Source organism: Piliocolobus tephrosceles, chromosome 12 (genome assembly GCF_002776525.5).
Source record: "Piliocolobus tephrosceles isolate RC106 chromosome 12, ASM277652v3, whole genome shotgun sequence".
NCBI lineage: Eukaryota > Metazoa > Chordata > Mammalia > Primates > Cercopithecidae > Piliocolobus > Piliocolobus tephrosceles.
In genome coordinates this window covers 103,139,622-103,158,362 of record NC_045445.1, presented here as the reverse complement: position 1 = coordinate 103,158,362, position 18,741 = coordinate 103,139,622, and the positions used below count along the sequence as shown (strand labels likewise).

General features: G+C 37.0%; 1 protein-coding gene across 8 annotated transcripts in view; it reads left to right on the top strand.

The window, feature by feature from the left end:
* KDM6A (lysine demethylase 6A) overlaps positions 1-18,741 on the top strand; it is a 229,722-nt gene that overhangs the window by 143,302 nt on the left and 67,679 nt on the right. For all 8 annotated transcript variants that reach the window (XM_023202740.1, XM_023202739.1, XM_023202736.1 and 5 more), the window contains exons 7-8: positions 9,466-9,520; positions 12,154-12,188. In XM_023202740.1, coding sequence (XP_023058508.1) covers positions 9,466-9,520; positions 12,154-12,188 — 90 coding nt within the window. The remainder of the gene's footprint in view (positions 1-9,465; positions 9,521-12,153; positions 12,189-18,741) is intronic.

Here is an 18,741-nt window from a genome sequence, read left to right as displayed (position 1 = left end):
GATGTGGTTGCTCTTAGACCAGTTATGCCCAGTCTTTGAGCAGTGTTCAAATCTGTAAGTAGTTGTTATCCAATGGAGGGATAGGTTGGGTAAAAAGGATATTTTGGTATGGGGAGTGGTGTGAACAATCTGTCCGTTACAGATCAGATCTTCTCTACCCCATTTCCTTTCCCTGTGCCCAAGTATGTATAATACTTTTTGAATGGTAAACTATTTAAATACAGCGTATTTTCATAATAGATTCCTTTTTTTTTCACCCACACATGAAATAAATTGTAGGGCCTCCTGTTTTGTTTCTGTCACTGGTGATAACTTTCTCACAAAATGGGTCTCTGAAATTCTGTGTTGGTGCTGTGTAAACAGCTCTCAGAGCAAACAAACTTGGTTTTCAAAACTTTGACCCTGCCACATATCTTTGTGACCTTGGGTAAGATTTCTGACTCTTGATTTTCTCTGTGTTTGAAGAACTAGAATAATTATAGCCACCCACATGATTGATATAAAGATGAATGTATGTGTGTGTTTGTTTTTATTTTCATATCACTAGTTTTGGGGGAACAGGTGGTGTTTGGTTGCATGGTAAAGTTCTTTAGTGGTGATTTCTGTGACTTTGGTGCACCCATCACCTGAGCAGTGTGTACTGTACCCAATGTGCAGTCTTTTATCCCTCACCCTCTTGCCTCTCTTCCCCCTGAGTCCCCAAAGTCCATTATCTCATTCCACACCTTTGCATTGTCATAGTTTAGCTCCCACTTCTAAGTGAGAACATGTGATGTTTGGTTTTCCATTCCTGAGTTACTTCACTTAGAATAATGGTCTCCAACTTCATCCAGATTCCTTTTTAGCTGAGTAGTATTCCATGGTGTATATGCCACATTTTCTTTATCCCCTCAGTGGTTGATGGGTATTTAGGCTGGTTCCATATTTTTGCAATTGCAAATTGTGCTGCTATAAACGTGTGTGCAAAAAGTGTCTTCTTTATATAATGACTTCTTTTCCTCTGGATAGATATCCAGTAGTGGGATTTCTGGGTCAAATGGTAGTTCTGCTTTTAGTTCTTTAAGGAACCGCCACACTGTTTTCCATAGTGGTTGTACTAGTTTACATTCCCACCAGTAGTGTAAAAGTGTTCCCTTTTCACCACATCCACGCCAACATCTGTTATTTTTTGATTTTTAAATCATGGCCATTCTTGCAGGAGTAAGGTGGTATCGCATTGTGGTTTTGATTTGCATTTCCCTGATCATTAGGGCTGTTGAGCATTTTTTCCTATGTTTGTTGGCCATTTGTATATCTTCTTTTGAGAATTCTCAATTCATGAAGACATGATCATCTATATGTACCTCCTTTTAGAAACCACTTTTGAAATCTGAAATGCCTCCTGTCTTTTATTATTTTATTCATGTAGAATGCACAGATCATTTGTTTCATATAATTAAAATATTGTGGGCTGGGCGCAGTGGCTCACGTCTGTAATCCCAGCACTTTGAGAGGCCAAGGCGGGTGGGTCACCTGAGGTCAGTAGTTCGTGAACAGCCTGGCCAATATGGAGAAACCCTGTCTCTACTGGGAAAAAAAAAAAAAAAAAAAAAAAATTTAGTCGGGCGTGGTGGGGCGCCTGTAGTCTATGGGCAACATAGTGAGACATACACACACACACACACACACACGCAACATAGTGTGAGACACACACACACACACACACACACACACACCTGCACCATCTCTTAAAGACAAAAGAAAGTTGCTATTATTTCTCCGTACTTGCTCTGCCCTATTTCCTTTATGATGCTCAATAGCTCTCACCTCTTTCAGCTGGCATTTTGGAAATTTTAATCTTGAGTGGGTTGATTTGAGAGAAAGAATGGAGGAAGGCATCTCACTCATATGACTCAGTTTTCTTAGGGGATTAGAAAAGTCCTATCCTCTCCCCACCCCCAACAGCTTGGAATAATTGGTGGTAGTTATAAAACCATAAGATTTGGTGTTTATCCTGAGATTTGGCTTAGAACATGGGACCAGGAAGGGAAAGAAATTCTTCAAGAAAGGATCTGCATAGTGTTGGCTTATCATGGAATGTGCATTTGTAGAATCTTCATAGACTTCATAGGAATTGGTTGGGAGTAAAAATGGTGAGGCCTAATCGTTATTTTTTGGTACTTTTTTGGTACTTTTTTTTTTTTTTGAGACGGAGTTCACTCTTGTTGCCCAGGCTGGAGTGCAATGGTACGATCTCGGCTCACTGCAACCTCTGCCTCCTGGGTTCAAGCGATTCTCCTCTCTCAGCCTCCTGAGTAGCTGGGATTACAGGAGCATGCCACCACAGCCGGCTGATTTTTGTATTTTTAGTAGAGACGGGGTTTCATCATATTGGTCAGGCTGGTCTTGAACTCCTGATCTCACGTGATCTCAGGCCTTGGCCTCCCAAAGTGCTGATTGGCCCCCCCAAAGTGCTGGGATTACAGGCGTGAGCCACCACGCCTGGCCTGTACTTTTTATTTAATGGTTTTCTTAGTGGAGTAACAGCAACAGCAACATCACTAAGTTTAGGGCTAAATCCACAAATTAATATCATTTTTCGTTGCTACCATATTTAACATTTAAAATGCTTCACTGAAGCAATTCTTAATACATACTGTTTTTGGATAACCACCAGGCAGATACCAAAAAATATTAGCACACTATTCTGGTTGTCTTAAGAAAAGAAGAACATTCTTTTTTAGTATTAGTTACACTGTGTATTTCTTCCTCCGGTGTAACTGTTGGTTCTTTATACATAAAATTCATATAGTCAGATTTTGCTTGGCTGTTTATGGTTAGCAGTAGATTGGATTATGATTGAGGAAACTGCAAGCCAGTTTATTTTCTTTGATTTAAATCTTCCTTTTCGTTTCAGTCATTGACAGTACAACTCAGTTTCACCTGAGTGTGTAACATCACTGTTCCTTTTGGCAGAGGATGGTCATTGCTGTTTATTTTGTTTTCTATTTTTTCTCACTTGTAGAAAAAAATCATCCTTTCCCTGTTCTTTTCTCTTTCTACTACTCATCAGCTTGTACTTTACCAATTTCCTAGATAATAGTTTCTGATATGAGGCAACCTCCTAATTTATTTATCTGGCCACTTAATAATGCTTTCTCTATTTCTCTCTGCCTGCCCAATTTTGTTTTTCTGTTTGATATTATTTCTGCACTGAGTTCTATAGCATGCCTTCAAGTGTGAATTAGTAAAAGCGGCTGAAATACTTCAATACTTGCAAAATACGTGTTTGAAAAGTACATGGCTGCTCATATATGTGCAGTAGCACCGTTCTTTCTCTTTGAAACTGAGGAGTTAAGGTGATTCCAGGTTCCCTGTGTTACAGTTTTCTCTCTTCTAGTATATTTTTGTCTTTTTTTTTTTTTTTTTTTTTCCTTTTTGTGGATAACAGGGTCTTGCTATATTACCCAGGCAGGTCTCGGACTCCTGAGCTCAAGCTATCCTCCCGCCTCTGCCTCCCTAAGAGCTGGGATTACAGGTGTGAGCCACCGCGCCCGGCCTCTTCTAGTATATTTTTAACTACAGAAGTCATTTCTAATTAAAAAGCGATTTCTGGTGCTACCTTATAACAACTTAAGGGCGTTACAGATATTTGGTCTTCAAAGGCAGCTTTATGTAGCAGTCACTGTATTGTCACATTTAAAAAAAAGGTAGTTTGGCTGGGCGCAGTGGCTCATGCCTGTAATCCCAGCACTTTGGGAGGCCGAGGCGGGTGGATCGCCTGAGTTCAGCAGTTTGAGACTTGCTTGGCTAACATGATGAAACCCCGTCTCTACTAAAAATATAAAAAATTAGCCAGCATGGTGACGGGTGTCTGTAATCCCAGCTACTTGGGAGGCTGAGGCAGGAGAAATCGCTTGACTTGGGAGGCGGAGGTTAAAGTGAGCCGAGATTGAGCCATTGCCCTCAGCCTGGGCAACAAGAGCAAAACCTCATCTAATAAATAAATACATACATACATATAAAATTTAGCCGAGCGTGCTGACGTGTGTCGGTAATCCCAGCTACTCTGGAGGCGGAGACATGAGTCACTTGAACTGGGGAGGTCGAGGTTGCAGTGAGCCGAGATTGCGCCACTGCACTCCAGCCTGGGCGACAGAGTGAGATTGTCTCAAAAAAACAAAAAAAAAGGTTATGTTTTAAAAGGATATTCTACAGTGCAAATTTCAGTCTCACTCTAATATGAATGCAAATTGCTTACTAGATAGAAATACCTTGGAAATTAAGTTGACTCATATTCTGATCATTTTGTGTACATAGATTAGATGCAAACTAGGACCAGTTTTTAAAAATTTCTAGTCAGTTGCATACCTATACTTTTATAAAGTATGATAGAAATGAAGAGTTGGAAGACTAGGTAGGATACAGCTGCAGGAAGAAAGATGAGCAAGAGCTGCAAGATAAATGGTTGCTCATAGGATGGATGGGGGCAAGGTAATGAATGTATCCTAGAGATCTTAAAGAGATTTATTAACTGACTTGATGTGGGAAGAGATTCCCCATTTACGGGCTCAGACCACTTTACTATGTTAAAAAGTAGGGGATAAATAAAGTAGCAGCCGGTTTTGGGTTTAGGAGGTGAAAAGGCTCTGAATGGAGATAAGTCATTTGGGAGTAAATTGATTTGGAGGTACCTGAGGGATATCAGATATTCATGTACACAGATAGAAATTTGGAGCCAAAAAGAAGAGCTGGAACTAAGATTTTGAACGTCTTCAGTATACAGTGTGTTTTGTCTTGCCTTTTTTTTTTTTTTTTTTTGTTAAAGAAATTTTTAGAAGAGACCGGCTGGTAAACTTCAAAAAAGAAGCCTCTTTTTTGAGTGAAGATCGTTAGGATTTGTTAGCTATTAGCAAGTTATTGGTATGCAGTAGATTCCCTCCTGGAAAGAGTTGTAATAACCTTGTATTACAAAGAGAATCAGAACTGAGTTTTGAGGGCTTTGGGAGAACCTCAGTCAGATCATCTTGACCAGGAACATGGCTTACAAGCCCCACCAAAACGTAACCATTTTCAGTTCTGTATCTTATTTTAGAGACCACATTTTTAAAGTAAGTACCATGACATCCTAAGGCATTTCCCTATTCTTACCCATAGACTATTCATTTTAGGAATCAAGTTTGTTGGTTTCAAATTATACTTTTATTTTATTTTTTAATATTAATTTTATTTTTTTTTGAGACAAAATCTCACTGTGTTGCCCATGCTGGAGTGCAGTGGCGTGATCTTGGGTCACTGCAACCTTGGCTTCCTGGGTTCAAGCGATTCTCATGCCTCAGCCACCTGAGGCGTGTGCTACCACACCCTGCTAATTTTTGTATTTTTAGTAGAGACTGGGTTTTGCCATGTTGGCCTGGCTGGTCTCAAACTTTTGGCCTCAAGTGATCTGCCCGCCTTGGCCTCCCGAAGTGCTGAGATTATAGGTGTGAGCCACCATGCCCCACCCTAAATTCATAATTTTAGAAATGTGGCAATCTGTAACAATGAATAAGAAAAATGATTTATCTTTGACATGCAACAGTACCTGGCACACCTTTCCTTTTCTCACTTAAATGGTCATTATAACCCTGTTTTATAATGCTCTGTAAAAATAACTTCAGTGGTTTCCTCAGCCTGAAGCAACTCATTTCTTACTTTCCTCCTCTATATCTTTTTGGATTCTCTTATGGAGTTGTCTTTTCTGTGTATTCTCAGAGCAGGTTAAAATTTTTAAAATCCTATTAAGGCATTAATTTCAGTGAACATTGTATTCTGTAGGTGAATAGCCATAGAGGCATGCCTGGCATAGATAAAAGCTGGTAAAAGCTGGTTGCCAGCATGTCAGTCCTAAAATGCCATGTGTCTACCTTAATTGGAAATAGCAGTATCAACTACACATACCTTGTTTATGTAGTCTGAAATAAAGGTTTCTGGGGCAAGCACATAATTGAAAAACTTCAAAGTAGAATAGTGTGGTTTAACTCTGTATATTAGAATAACTTGTATAAGCTTTTTTCTGGTTTGCAGGTTGTTGCCTACAACCCACTGAATCAGAACATTCTAGATTGGTACTGGAATCGAAACATTGCTCCAAATTAATTACTTATAACTAAATACATAATTTGTCAATTGCAAAAAATTATCCCATTGCTTGTTTTCGGGATTGGGAATACAGTTGAAGGGTTCTACAAGTGAAAAGATTCATGAGATAATCAGACTATATACACCTATAAATAAAACAATTTAAAGGGAAATAAAGTCTTGAAACTCAAGTTTTATGTGTTAATTACATGAATATAGATTTCTCCCCCCCAATAGAAATAAAGTTCGTTGGCTGTATTAGGCAAAATACTATAACATTATTTTGAAATATTGAACACGTTGAAGGCTTTTAAAACAAAAGGTGACTTTGGTGATAAAGATGTCAACAGAAATAGTAATGAATCAAACCTTGCGTTAAATTGGACCAGAAGTGCTCCATGAAAAGAAAATCTCTATAACATAAAAAAAAAAAAGTCATAAGTAAATCTTCCTGCTTGGAAACTAATTTTCTGTAGACTGCTTTCCGCCTTCAGGTTTGTATATAGTCTTTGAACTGCAGAGGCCTCTTCTGCATAATAATTATTTCACACAGCAGTAGCCAGTTTCAGCACTGCAGTGTTTCAGTGAGAGGCACAGATGTTTCCTAGCTGCCTCTGTTGGTTGCAGGGAAGGGTGCTGGATATTTTACCATGGTATTTTCAGGTTTGTGGGCTGGTTATCATAATTGATAGTCCTTTATACTGGTGTATATGTTAATAGGTACATCTATTTTGCATCTGGTTTAGGTCCTGGAAATGAGGCTTTGTGGTCATGTTATTCCCACTCTGGTTCTTCATCTCTCTTGAGAGTGCTGAATGGCGTATCAGTGTTTTTCTTTATGTAGAATGGTGTTAGTTTCTTATGAACACTTAGTAATTATTCTGTAAGTTCTTTCATTCTCATAGTGGATGCTTTTGAATGTGTATTCATTTGTGGTTTTTTTTTGTTTTTATTTTTTGAAACAGATTCTCGTTTTTTCCCCCACAGGCGCCCGCCACCATGCCGGCTAATTTTTGTATTTTTAGTAGAGATGGGGTTTCACCATATTGGCCAGGCTGGTCTCGAACTCCTAACCTTAGGTGATCTGCCTGCCTCGGCCTCCCAAAGTGCTGGGATTACAAGCGTGAGCTACTGTGCCCAACTAATGTGTATTCTCTTGCTGAGTAATTTTCCTATGTTTGGAAATGTTTGGTATTTCATAGTGTTGTGGGTTTGAAATAGTGCATCAGTAACTTAATTGCTGCTTTTAAGATTGCTTAATAATTACACAAAACATGGTCAAGAAATACTCCTGCCAGGTTTCATTGTGGAATCTTGAATTACTGATAGATGAAATGTAGGCTAGGCTATTTGAATTCTACATCTCTATTCTTCCTTGTGGGGTTTCAGCGAAATAGTAAAACTAAAATATTGCCATATTGAAGGCTGTTTCTTCTCATTTCAGTTTGTATCCTTTGATGGCTCAGTTAAGAATCTATCTAAATATTAATTTATGCTTACAGGACAAATTAGACTTAGAGATGTAGTACAGTCTGAATGTGTGACTACTCTTCTGCTCTTTTTGTCTAGAGGAAAGCAATTGATTATAAAGCATGCTTTGCTTTCATAGTACTCAAACGTTTTAAAATAGTCTGTTTTCTATTGCTGTGGTAGCACACTAAACGGATGTGTGAAGACGTAGTCTGCATAGTAGGCCAAGGGAAAATAAAAGCAGTTTTCAAAGTGTTCAAATGTTAGATTTTTTTCATTCAGTCAACCATGGCAAATGATTTTTCACTTTTGTTGACCATTGCATCCCTAGTGTCTGCGTTGTCCTTAGGGCATTATAGGCTCTTGATAAATACTTGTTGGATAAATTAAACGTTTAACATTTAAGGGTCACAGTCATTTGTTAGTAATCTACCCATTCAGAAGATGTAATCAGCTTTAAGTTTTAAGAATACTACAAGTGTTGGCTGGCCTAATCATGCATGCACATCAGAGACTTTTTTTTTTTTTTTTTTTTTTTTTTGAGATGGAGTCTCTGTCGCCCAGGTTGGAGTGGAGTAGCACCCTCTCAGCTCACTGCAATCTCCACCACCCGGGTTCAAGGAATTCTCCTGCCTCAGCCTCCTGAGCAGCTGGGACTACAGGCGCTCACCACCATGAACGGCTAATTTTTTATTTTTAGTAGAGATGGGGTTTCAGCATATTGGTCAGGCTGGTCTTGAACTCCTGACCTCAGGTGATCCACCCACCTCGGCCTCCCAAAGTGCTGGGATTACAGGTGTGAGCCACCGTGCCTGGCCAAGAGACATTCTTGAATGAATACATTAATAATAGCCAGTGCTCATACCAAATGATGTTTTCTAATTTTTCCTTCCTTGTGACTTTTGGGTAGCCAACATCGGTAACTCTTTAGATTTTTGGATTGTGGATAGGAATGAATTTATTGTGGTCATTTTTTTAATGCTTTCCACTTTGTTAATTACTTTTAATGCTAAAAATTTGTAGAGGCTCAGAAAATTTGAATATACATTTGTAGGAATGTTATTTAGAAGAGTTTAAAGAGATTTACTCATCTTTTTTAACTTAGATTTTATACCAACTCTGTTACTTGTTTGTCTTAATTTATCTACCTTGTTTAATGTTGATAAACTAGATATTAAATGTCACCCAGTGTTCTTGATAATATGCATTCCTAAAAATTAGTGTTATGCATTGATGTTAATGTGCTTATATGATACTATTACAAATGGATACTATATTAGTGGTTTATTGTTGACTGGGAAATTTTACAAATTCTATACATATATTGTCACATTGTAAAAGGACGGTTGTATTTGGTAGATGAACTTGGACACAGGCTATTTTAAAAGGCGCACTTAAGTACAGTGATTATTGAAAGATCAGTAAAGACGGAAAGTTTTACCCTCTATGACAATTCTCATAGTGATTTTTTTGTTTCAGAAGTCCATGTCTCATTTTGAGATAAGCAGTGGTGTTCTGACAATACCATCAGACTTCGACTTGGATTTTTAAAAATAATGATATGTTCTCTATTTAAACTGTTGTATAACACTTCCTGTTTACTTGACTTGAAAATCTTCACCTTTTTCATATAAATAAAAGTATACATAGGATAACTTGATAAAATTAATTCTTCTTCAAATTCTCTATTCTCAGCTTTCTCAAGAAAATAACCCCACAGCATGTCAGTTGTCAGCAGTAAATGTTCGAAGTATTTCTAGTTAGTAGGCTAGTGTATTTTATTTGCACAGCATGTATTTATTATTATTTTAGACCTTACATACCTGAAAAGTATCTTAAGATGCTTTTATGTGACTCTAAATTGAGTGCATTAATTTTCTCACTCTCCTCTTGCAGCATTTTCAGTTAGCTTTGGTTGACTGTAATCCCTGCACTTTGTCCAATGCTGAAAGTAAGTATTATTAAGTACTGTAGTTTTCTACATGTATTCAGATCACTTCATGGCAAATAAAAATAATGTTAGTGATAAATTCTGTGCAATTTTTTCTTTTAGAATTGTTTAATATAACTGTATTGGTTGCCATGGCTACTTACACAAATGGAACCTGCAAGACCAGATATTGTGAACAGCCTGTGTCTAAAATAGATAGGCCAGTGAAGTGAGTTGTTGAATTAAAAGTATCTTCACTAATGAACAAGATTGATTTTTTTCTGTTGTGTATTATATTGTAGATGACTTGGTAGGATTAAAAACAGATTTTGCTGGTCTTTTGGGAAACATATGAGTATACAAAGATTCTTATCTGATAGCTTACTGATTCCTACTGTGTGGGATAAAAATTACTGGTAATTATGAAGACATTTGTGACTTTTATGATAGTTTTATGTATCATTTAGAAAGTTTGAGTTGACATTTTTCAATTAATTAGAAAAGAATGCATTTATGAAGCATGTTCTAACGAAGTATTTTTTTCCAAACAATTATTTTCTACTTCTATGTAGGGGTCTTTTCAAAAGCAGACTGGGTTGATTATATGTTTATTGATATGTATTTAGGTGTATTTACTTAATACATGCTAAAGTATCCAGTAAAAAGGTTTAAGAATATTCACTGATGCTGAATTTCTTAAAAACCTTCTTACTTGAAAAATAAATTATTATTATTATTGTTATTTTGAGACAGAGTCTCGCTCTGTCGCCCAGGCTGGAGTGCAGTGGCGCAATTTCAGCTCACTGCAAGCTCCAACTCCCCGGGGTTCACACCATTCTCCTGCCTCAGCCTCCCGCATAGCTGGACTACGGGTGCTTGCCACCACACCCAGCGAATTGTTTGTATTTTTAGTAGACACGGGGTTTCACCGTGTTAGCCAGGATAGTCTCGGTCTCCTGACCTTGTGATCCACCCACGTCGACCTTCCAAAGTGCTGGGATTACAGGCGTGAGCCACCGCACCCAGCCGAAAAATAAAATTTTTAACTGGTATAAGAAAAATCGAGCAATTAATGACAGTTTCAGTCCTACAAAGGATTCGTGTTTTAAAAAGTCAGTATTTTGCTTTAAGTTACTTTTTTGTTTTTGTTTTTTGTTTCATTTTGAGACGGGATCTTTCTCTGCCACTTAGGCTGGAATGCAGTGGTGCAACCTCGAACTCCTGCACTCAAGTGATCTTCCTGCCTTAGCCTCCTGTAAATCACTTAAAAGAGTATAGAGAGATATTAGTGAAAAGTAGTCTTAGTCTTTAGAAATGCCCTAGGAATTTGTTGAATCAGCGAAAACCCTGTAGAATTTTTAGTATAACATGGATTTAGAAATAGTATGGATTACATCATCATTTAAGCCAGATGAATTACGTCATACTTTTACTAAAGGTAATTTCCTGTGAAAATTCAAAGGATTTTTATTTTCTTAAATGAAATTCAGGATCCAGTACTGATTAGGGTGTTTGTAGAATAAATGGTAGAAAAATAACATGCAGCAATGTTTTATAGTTTCTAAGATAAGGTTCGATTTGAACAAATTGAGTCATTGGTTTAGTAATTTATAAAGTTTCAATTTATACGTTTTTCTTAATTATATATCCAGGTTATATAAACCATCTAGAATATATAGATGGTTAAAGTTCTTTTCAAATTAGTTTATAAGAAAACAACTGATTATCCTTTAATTCATTATGGTCTAGTACCTAAAAGGTAACTTTGGTAAGTCAGTTGAATGATAATTTTTTAGGGATGTCACATAAATGTCAAACTAAATATTTTGGTAAATCCTCGTTTTATTCTACTCTGTTTAAATCTCAGTTGTAGATCATTACTCTTGAGAGAAAAATGTCTGCATAGGTAGGATGAGTGCCACATGGCAGAAAACTGTTGAATTTGAAACAGTTTGAACCATCATGAGTGCTACAAGGTGGTTGGTCACTCAAATGGGAGAGCATGTTTTCTATTTAGAGACTTTAGGCTATTACAGTTTAGTTGATTTGGATAGTTTAGACAGTCTACTTGATTACTTGATAACTATGATAATGCCTGATGTCACAACAAATGTAGAGTACCTACTTTGAGCCAGTGTTACTCTTTTCAACACCAGTCTCCTTATTGTCTTTGTAAAACTTATTTCTCTTTGAATTTTTTATGTCATCACTGGTTTGTAGTTTGGTTTTAATATTTTTAAATTAAATATTGATTTTACTCTTGTTTGACTTGGGATTCAGTTTTTAAATACTGTGTTTTGAAATGTATAGATTATAAAGGTTTTCTCTATTTGCTTAATGTTGCCATTTTGAACTTTGTAAAACATATATTCACTTGCTATAGATTTAATGCTAATTTTAATAATTACATTGACAGAAATTTCATTTGATAATGACCAACAATGAATACATGTGATTTCTTATCATGATTATATTCTTTCGTGTGTTTGTTTGTATGGTCTATTTTAGTAAAAGCAAATAAAAGTTATGATTTTCTATTACTTAAATCTATATAGTGTAGACTGATAATGTTTGATATTTTGTTATTCTTACTTAATTTGCCCCAAATTCTGCTGTACTATTACTGATTTTTTATTTTGCCTCATCCTTTGCAGTTCAATTTCACATTGCCCACTTATATGAAACCCAGGTAAGTATTTTAACTTACTCTATTTAAAACAAAAGCAAACAAAAATCATCACTCCTATCACGCTTTACTGAAATCAGAAATGTACAGATAATTTAATGGAGTTCTGGGCATTACTTCTTAGGTAAATTTTGTATTTTATACTCATTAAATGTGATCAAGATGCTGCTTAGTAAAACAGTTATTCCAAGGAGTGTTTGCTGTGTACAAATAAATTCCATTTAATATTTTCCTTTAAACTTGATCCATTTGCGGCTGGGCGCAGTAGCTCACGCCTGTAATCTCACTGCTTCAGGAGGCCGAGGCAGGCAGATCACTTGAGGCCGGGAGTTTGAGACCAGCCTGGGCCAACATGATGAAGCCTCATCTTTACTAAAAATATAAAAAATTAGCCGGGCATGGTGGCAAGCGCCTGTAATCCCAGCTACTTGGGAGGCTGAGACACAAGAATTGCTTGAACCTGGGAGATGGAGGTTGCAGCGAGCTGAGATCTTGCCACTGCACTCCAGCCTGGGCAACAGAGTGAGACTCTGTCTCAAGAAAAAAATAAACAGCTGAACTTGATGTAGATCATTTGCAAGCTCAAATGGCTATATTTAAGATTTATCTTATTCTTGATGCCAAATGCCTTGCTTTTCAGAATGTTTATAGATGGTTGTTGTAATGCATTGTTTTTTTTTTTTAAATTCTTTTGCTTTTTCTTAAGACTGAAATAACTCTTCTATGTGTCATTATTGGAAAAGCATCAAGAGTCACCTCCTGATGTCCTTGCCATTAATTTCATGGCTCCTTTACTTTAAAAAACTTTTAAATTTTAGAACATCTTGGTTTTGTGTGTGTTGATTAATACAGTCAAGATTGATACATCTTGATTTTGCTTAGTTGTATGATAAAAGTAGGACACATTCGGTGGGGGGTGTTGGAGGCAAGGGGAGGGAGAGCATTAGGACACCTAATGCATGTGGGAAAAACCTAGATGATGGGGTTGATAGGTGCAGCAAACCACCATGGTACATGTGTGTATACCTATGTAATAAAGCTGCACAGTCTGCACATGTATCCCAGAGCTTAAAGTAAAATAAATAAAAGTATAACACGTTCATTTTAGGCAGTGGTATGGAAAATCAGGAATAAATTTGTATGAGACTCAAAATTAGGTCATCATAGTTTACATACATTTTTTTTTTCTTTTTTTTGAGATGGAGTCTTGCTCTGTCACCCAGGCTAGAGTGCAGTGGCGTGATCTTGGCTCACTGCAACCTCCACCTCCCAGGTCCAAGCAATTCTCCTGCCTCAGCCTCCCAAGTATCTGGGATTACAGGCGCCCACCACCACGCCCAGCTAATTTTGTGTATTTTTAGTAGAGACGGGCTTTTACCATGTTGGCCAGGCTGGTCTCGAACTCCCGACCTCAGGTGATCCACCTGCCTCGGCCTCCCAAAGTGCTGGGATTACAGGCGTGAGCCACCGCGCCCGGCCGACATAAATTTTTTACAGCTTTTTAGGAAACAAATACTGTTGTTGTTTTCTTTAATGCCTACATAATTTATAAGGTCTGTTTTGATGTTTTGGCCCAAGTATTACAATAAGGCATATATGTGCCATGAAGAGTTCATACCCACCAGATTCAAGATCCTGCTACATCCCATTATTTATATTGTTATAGGATGTAATCAGATAGTTTGAGATCATTTATGTTGGTGGTTCCCAGACCCAGCTCTGTGGCAGAATTATCTGGGAAGCTTTATAAATCAGAGCTGTCATAGGGAGCTTTAAAAAATTAGCATCAGATTTCTGGGTACCTCAACCCCCCCAACCCCCCTTTGCCTCCCCATCCCCCCCTACCCCATACTCTAGTTTTTCTAGTTCTCTCTGAGATCACTGGTCTGTCATTAGCTAAAGAAGCAGAAGTTTTTTTAACCTTTATTTTTAACGAGTATTTTTGCTGGAGATGGAATTCTGTTTATCTGACTGCTTTGAAATTCACAATACATTGTCTTTTGGCTCTCGTTGTTTCTGATGTGAAGTTGTCTGTTGGTCTTACTGTTTAATCCTGTGAAGGTAATGTGGGCACAGGGCCCTCCTCCCATTGATTCATTTGATAAATTTTAATACTGATTCAGATTAAACAAAACAAAAGAATAAACTCATGGCAAACAGTACATAACTGTTAGGTGACAGGAGGATGACACTGTAAGCATATGAAAGGATTAGAAAAACCCTACTATAGAATTTTCATTTTCAAGTGAAAAATTAAGAGAAGCAAGATGGCCTGCTTACCTACCTATTAAAAGTTAGTTTTTATATAGTTCCACCAATTTTTACCAATGGACCCTATTTATGAATATGGATCTAGGAAATTTAAGTGACATGTATTTAATGGCTACTGCTGGGCAAAAAATAGTTCAAGGGAAGTTTCTCTACTTCTCTACATAGGAAGAAGCCTTCCCACTAATAAATGAAGAAGTATCATTTCATAATCCCCGAGGGCCCTCTCCCCACATGACCTTCACAGGATTAAATCCTAAGATCATAATTAAAACTAAAGTTATGGAATACCACTTTACCTAGAATGGTGTTAAAGAAATGTTAGCAAGTACAATGGGTTTGTGGTATTGAGCTTATAATGTTTGAAAGCAAAAAGGTCTTGGCCGAGTGCGGTGGCTCATGCCTGTAATCCCAGCAGTTTGTGAGGCGAAGGTAGGTGGATCACTTGAGCTCAAGAGGTTGAGACCAGTCTGGGCAACATGGTGAAATCCCATCTCTACCAAAAATACGAAACTTAGTGGGATGTGGTGGTACACGCCTGTAGTCCCAGCTGCTTGGGAGACTGAGGTGGAAGGATCTCTTGATCCTGGGAGGTGGAGGTTGCAGTGATCCCAGATCTCGCCGCTGTGCTCCAGCCTCGGTGACAAAGCGATACTCCATCTCAAACAAAAAGGAAAAACAAAAGAGGTCTTTTGTAGAGATATGAGTACAGGATTAAAAAAAAATATTGTTAAATTTAGTAATAGGCATTTGGGTTTAATTTTAATGAGCTCTCATCCCCTAACCCTGTATTTTTATCTTTTATGATCTTATAGACAAACTGTTAATATTTTATTAGATTAAAAAATAGATTGGCCGGGTGTGGTGGCTCACACCTGTAATCCCAGCGCTTTGGGAGGCCGAGGCAGGTGGATCACTTGAAGCCCAGAGTTCAAGACTAGCCTGGGGAACATGACGAAACCCTGTTTATACTAAAAATAAAAAAATTAGCTGAGTGTGGTAACATGTGTCTGTAATCCCAGCTACTTGGGTGGCTGAGGCAGGAGAATCACTGGAACCTGGGGAGGCGGAGGTTGCAGTGAACCGAGGTGGCACCACTGCACGCCAGCCTGGATGACAGAGTGAGACTGTTTAAAGGAAGGAAAAAAAAATGATTCTCATAGGTTTCTATGTATACTGTCATACCATCTATAAATAAAGATAACTTTGCTTCTCTGTACATGTGCCTCACAATGATGTTTTGATTAACAAAGGATCACATATATGATGGTGGTCCCATAGGAGTATAATAGCGTATTTTTACTGTACTTTTTCTGTGTTTTTTTTAACTGTACCTTTTCTATGTTTACATACTTACCATTGTATTGTAATTGTCTTTAGTATTCTGTATTGTAACATGCTGTACAGGTTTGTAGCCAGAAGCAAGAGGCTATACCGTATAGCTTAGATGTGTAGTAGGCAATGCCATCTAGGTTTGTGTAAGTATACTCTGATGTTTGCACAACGATGAAATTGTTAAGTGATGCATGACTGTGTAATGTCATATCTCCAAATATATTGTCAATTATTCTTGAACATTTATATTGATGAATTAATTTACCTTCCCTGTTTTATTAGCTGGGACCTTCAGATCATTTTTTTCTACAGTAATGATAGTATTAACTGGGCTTCTTTTCTTTTTCTTGAGTTTAGTGAAATAATTTGAGCAGTTTACCATCTTAATTCTTATAGCCTTTAAAGTTTCAAGATAGAGGATTTCTCCCTTTCCATTCTGTTACTAAAATGTTAGTTATTTTTGAATAGATAATCCAAAATGAAAAGTTTTGAAAGAATACACAGTGAAGTATCCTCTTCCTTCCACTTCCCCAGGCATCTACTCCCCTCCCTAAAGCCATCAGTGTTACCAGTGGGTTTTAAATCCTTCCAGAGAAACTCAGTGTATATATAAGCAAGTCCACATATGTTTGCATGTATATTTCTTGTATTTAATTTTATTCAAATGATAGCCAATAATGTATGTTCTCTTCTGACCTTGCTTTAAATTTTAACTTAATATTGTGTCTTGGAAATCATTCCGTATCAGTATGTGTAGAGCTGCATCATATCCCTTTACATATAGATGTACTGTTAACTAATTTACTCCTCTTTGAGGAATAATTACAAATAATGTTGTTTTGAATAACAGTTTATAATGTTTCATTTTTAACACTTTTCTGTCAAGCATTAATATATTAACAAAACACTATAGACTTATCTTTGTTATTATACTATATAGCAAAATAGTATATAGATAAGTGCTATAATACTTATCTATATTAGACGTCTATAATATAGATAAGTATTTTACACGAATCCAAGAACTCTAAATAAAGAAAAAAATTCCAGCTGATACATAGGTATGTGATAAATATGTAGGGTTTATTTCATGAATACATAGGATTTTACCATTTTAACCAATTTTAAGTGTACAACTCACTGACATTAAGTAAATTTGTATTGTTGTGCAGCTGTCACCACCATTCATCACTAAAACTATTTCATCATCTCAAAGTATCCATTAGGTAATAATTCCCCGTTACCACCTTCACTGGGCTCCTAGCAACCACTATTCTACTTTCTGTCTTTGTGAGTTGACCACTCTAGGTATCTCATAAAAGTGGAATCTGCCAGGTGCGGTGGCTCATGCCTGTAATCCCAACACTTTGTGAGGCCGCGGGGTGGATCATTTGAGGCCACGAGTTCGAGACCAGGCTGACCAACATGGTGAAACTCCACTTGTACTAAAAATGCAAAAATTAGCCGGGCATGGTGGCAAGTGCCTGTAGTCCCAGCTACTTGGGATACTGAGGAGGAGAATCGCTTGAACCCAGGAGGTGGAGGTTGCAGTGAGCCAAGATCCCGCCACTGCATTCCAGCCTGGGTGACAGAGCAAGACTGTGTCTCAAGAAAAAAAAAAAAAAAAAAAGTGGAATCATACAATATTTGTGCTTCTGCATTTTGACTTATTTCACTTAGCATAATGTCTGTATGGTTTGTATATGTTGTAGCCTGTGTCAGAATTCCATTCCTTTTTAAGACTATAATATTCCATTGTACGGATACACCACATTTTGTTTATCCATTTCATCTGTTGATGAACACTTGGTTTGCCTCCAGTTTTTGTCTGTTGTGAATAGTGCTGCTTGACCATGGGTGTGTATGTAAGTTGTTAGAGTTCTTGCTTTCAGTTCTTTTTGCAATATACCCAGAAGTGGAATTGCTGGATCATGTGGTAATTCTGTGTTTAATTTTTTGAGAAACAGTCATAATGTTTTTCCTTTGTGTTTTGAAGCGAGTATTATATCCGAACCTAATAAAAAACAGTATGATAAGAGAATCAATATACAGACTGGTATCATGATGAATATTGGTGTAAAAATGCTAATAAAATATTAACAAACAATACCTTATCTCATTAAAAAAACACAACAGTATACTATGACCAAGTGTCATTCATTTCAGGAATGCAAGGTTGACTGAATCTTAGGAAATCTATTGATATTGTAATAATAGAGCTAAAGGTGAAGTCAAATCATTATCACCATAGATTCTGAAAAAATCTTTGATAAATTCAATACCCATTTCTAATAAAAACACTCTTATACATGGGAATTGAGGGTTACTTTCTTATCGTGATAAAATACATATGCTTTAGTTTCAAAGTCAGAATTTTACTTAAGGCAAAATTCTAGAGACCTTTTTACTAGAATCAGGAGCAAGGTGAAGATGCCTACTATTTCCATTAGTCCTCGGTATTATACTATAGATATTAGCCAGTGTAGTTAGATAAGAGAGAGCAGTAAGTTATAGGCACAAATTTACATACAGAATTAATAAGCTTCAACAACAGTAGTCAGAACATAACAGGAAAAAATTATATTTAGAGTGTTCAGCAAAGTATATTAAATACTTAGGAATAAACTTAAGAGAGGGACTGTGACTCAGCGGTATAAAGATGTTGATTCTCCTTAGTGTAACAGAAACATCAATACAAAAATACCAACAAACTTTTGTTAGGAGTTAGCTAAGTTGATAGGGAAAAACATGCAAAAATTGCTAGGATAAAACAGGGGTGGGAGGATTGTATGGGATATACTAACCCAATAAAACCTGTATAATTAAAAATGTGGTACTGGCATGTGAATAGACAGATCAGCGAAATATCCTAGAAAGCCCAGGAATAGACCCAAGTACATGTAGAAACTGAGTATATGATAAAGGTATTGTTCTTAAATTCTTGGGGCCTGTA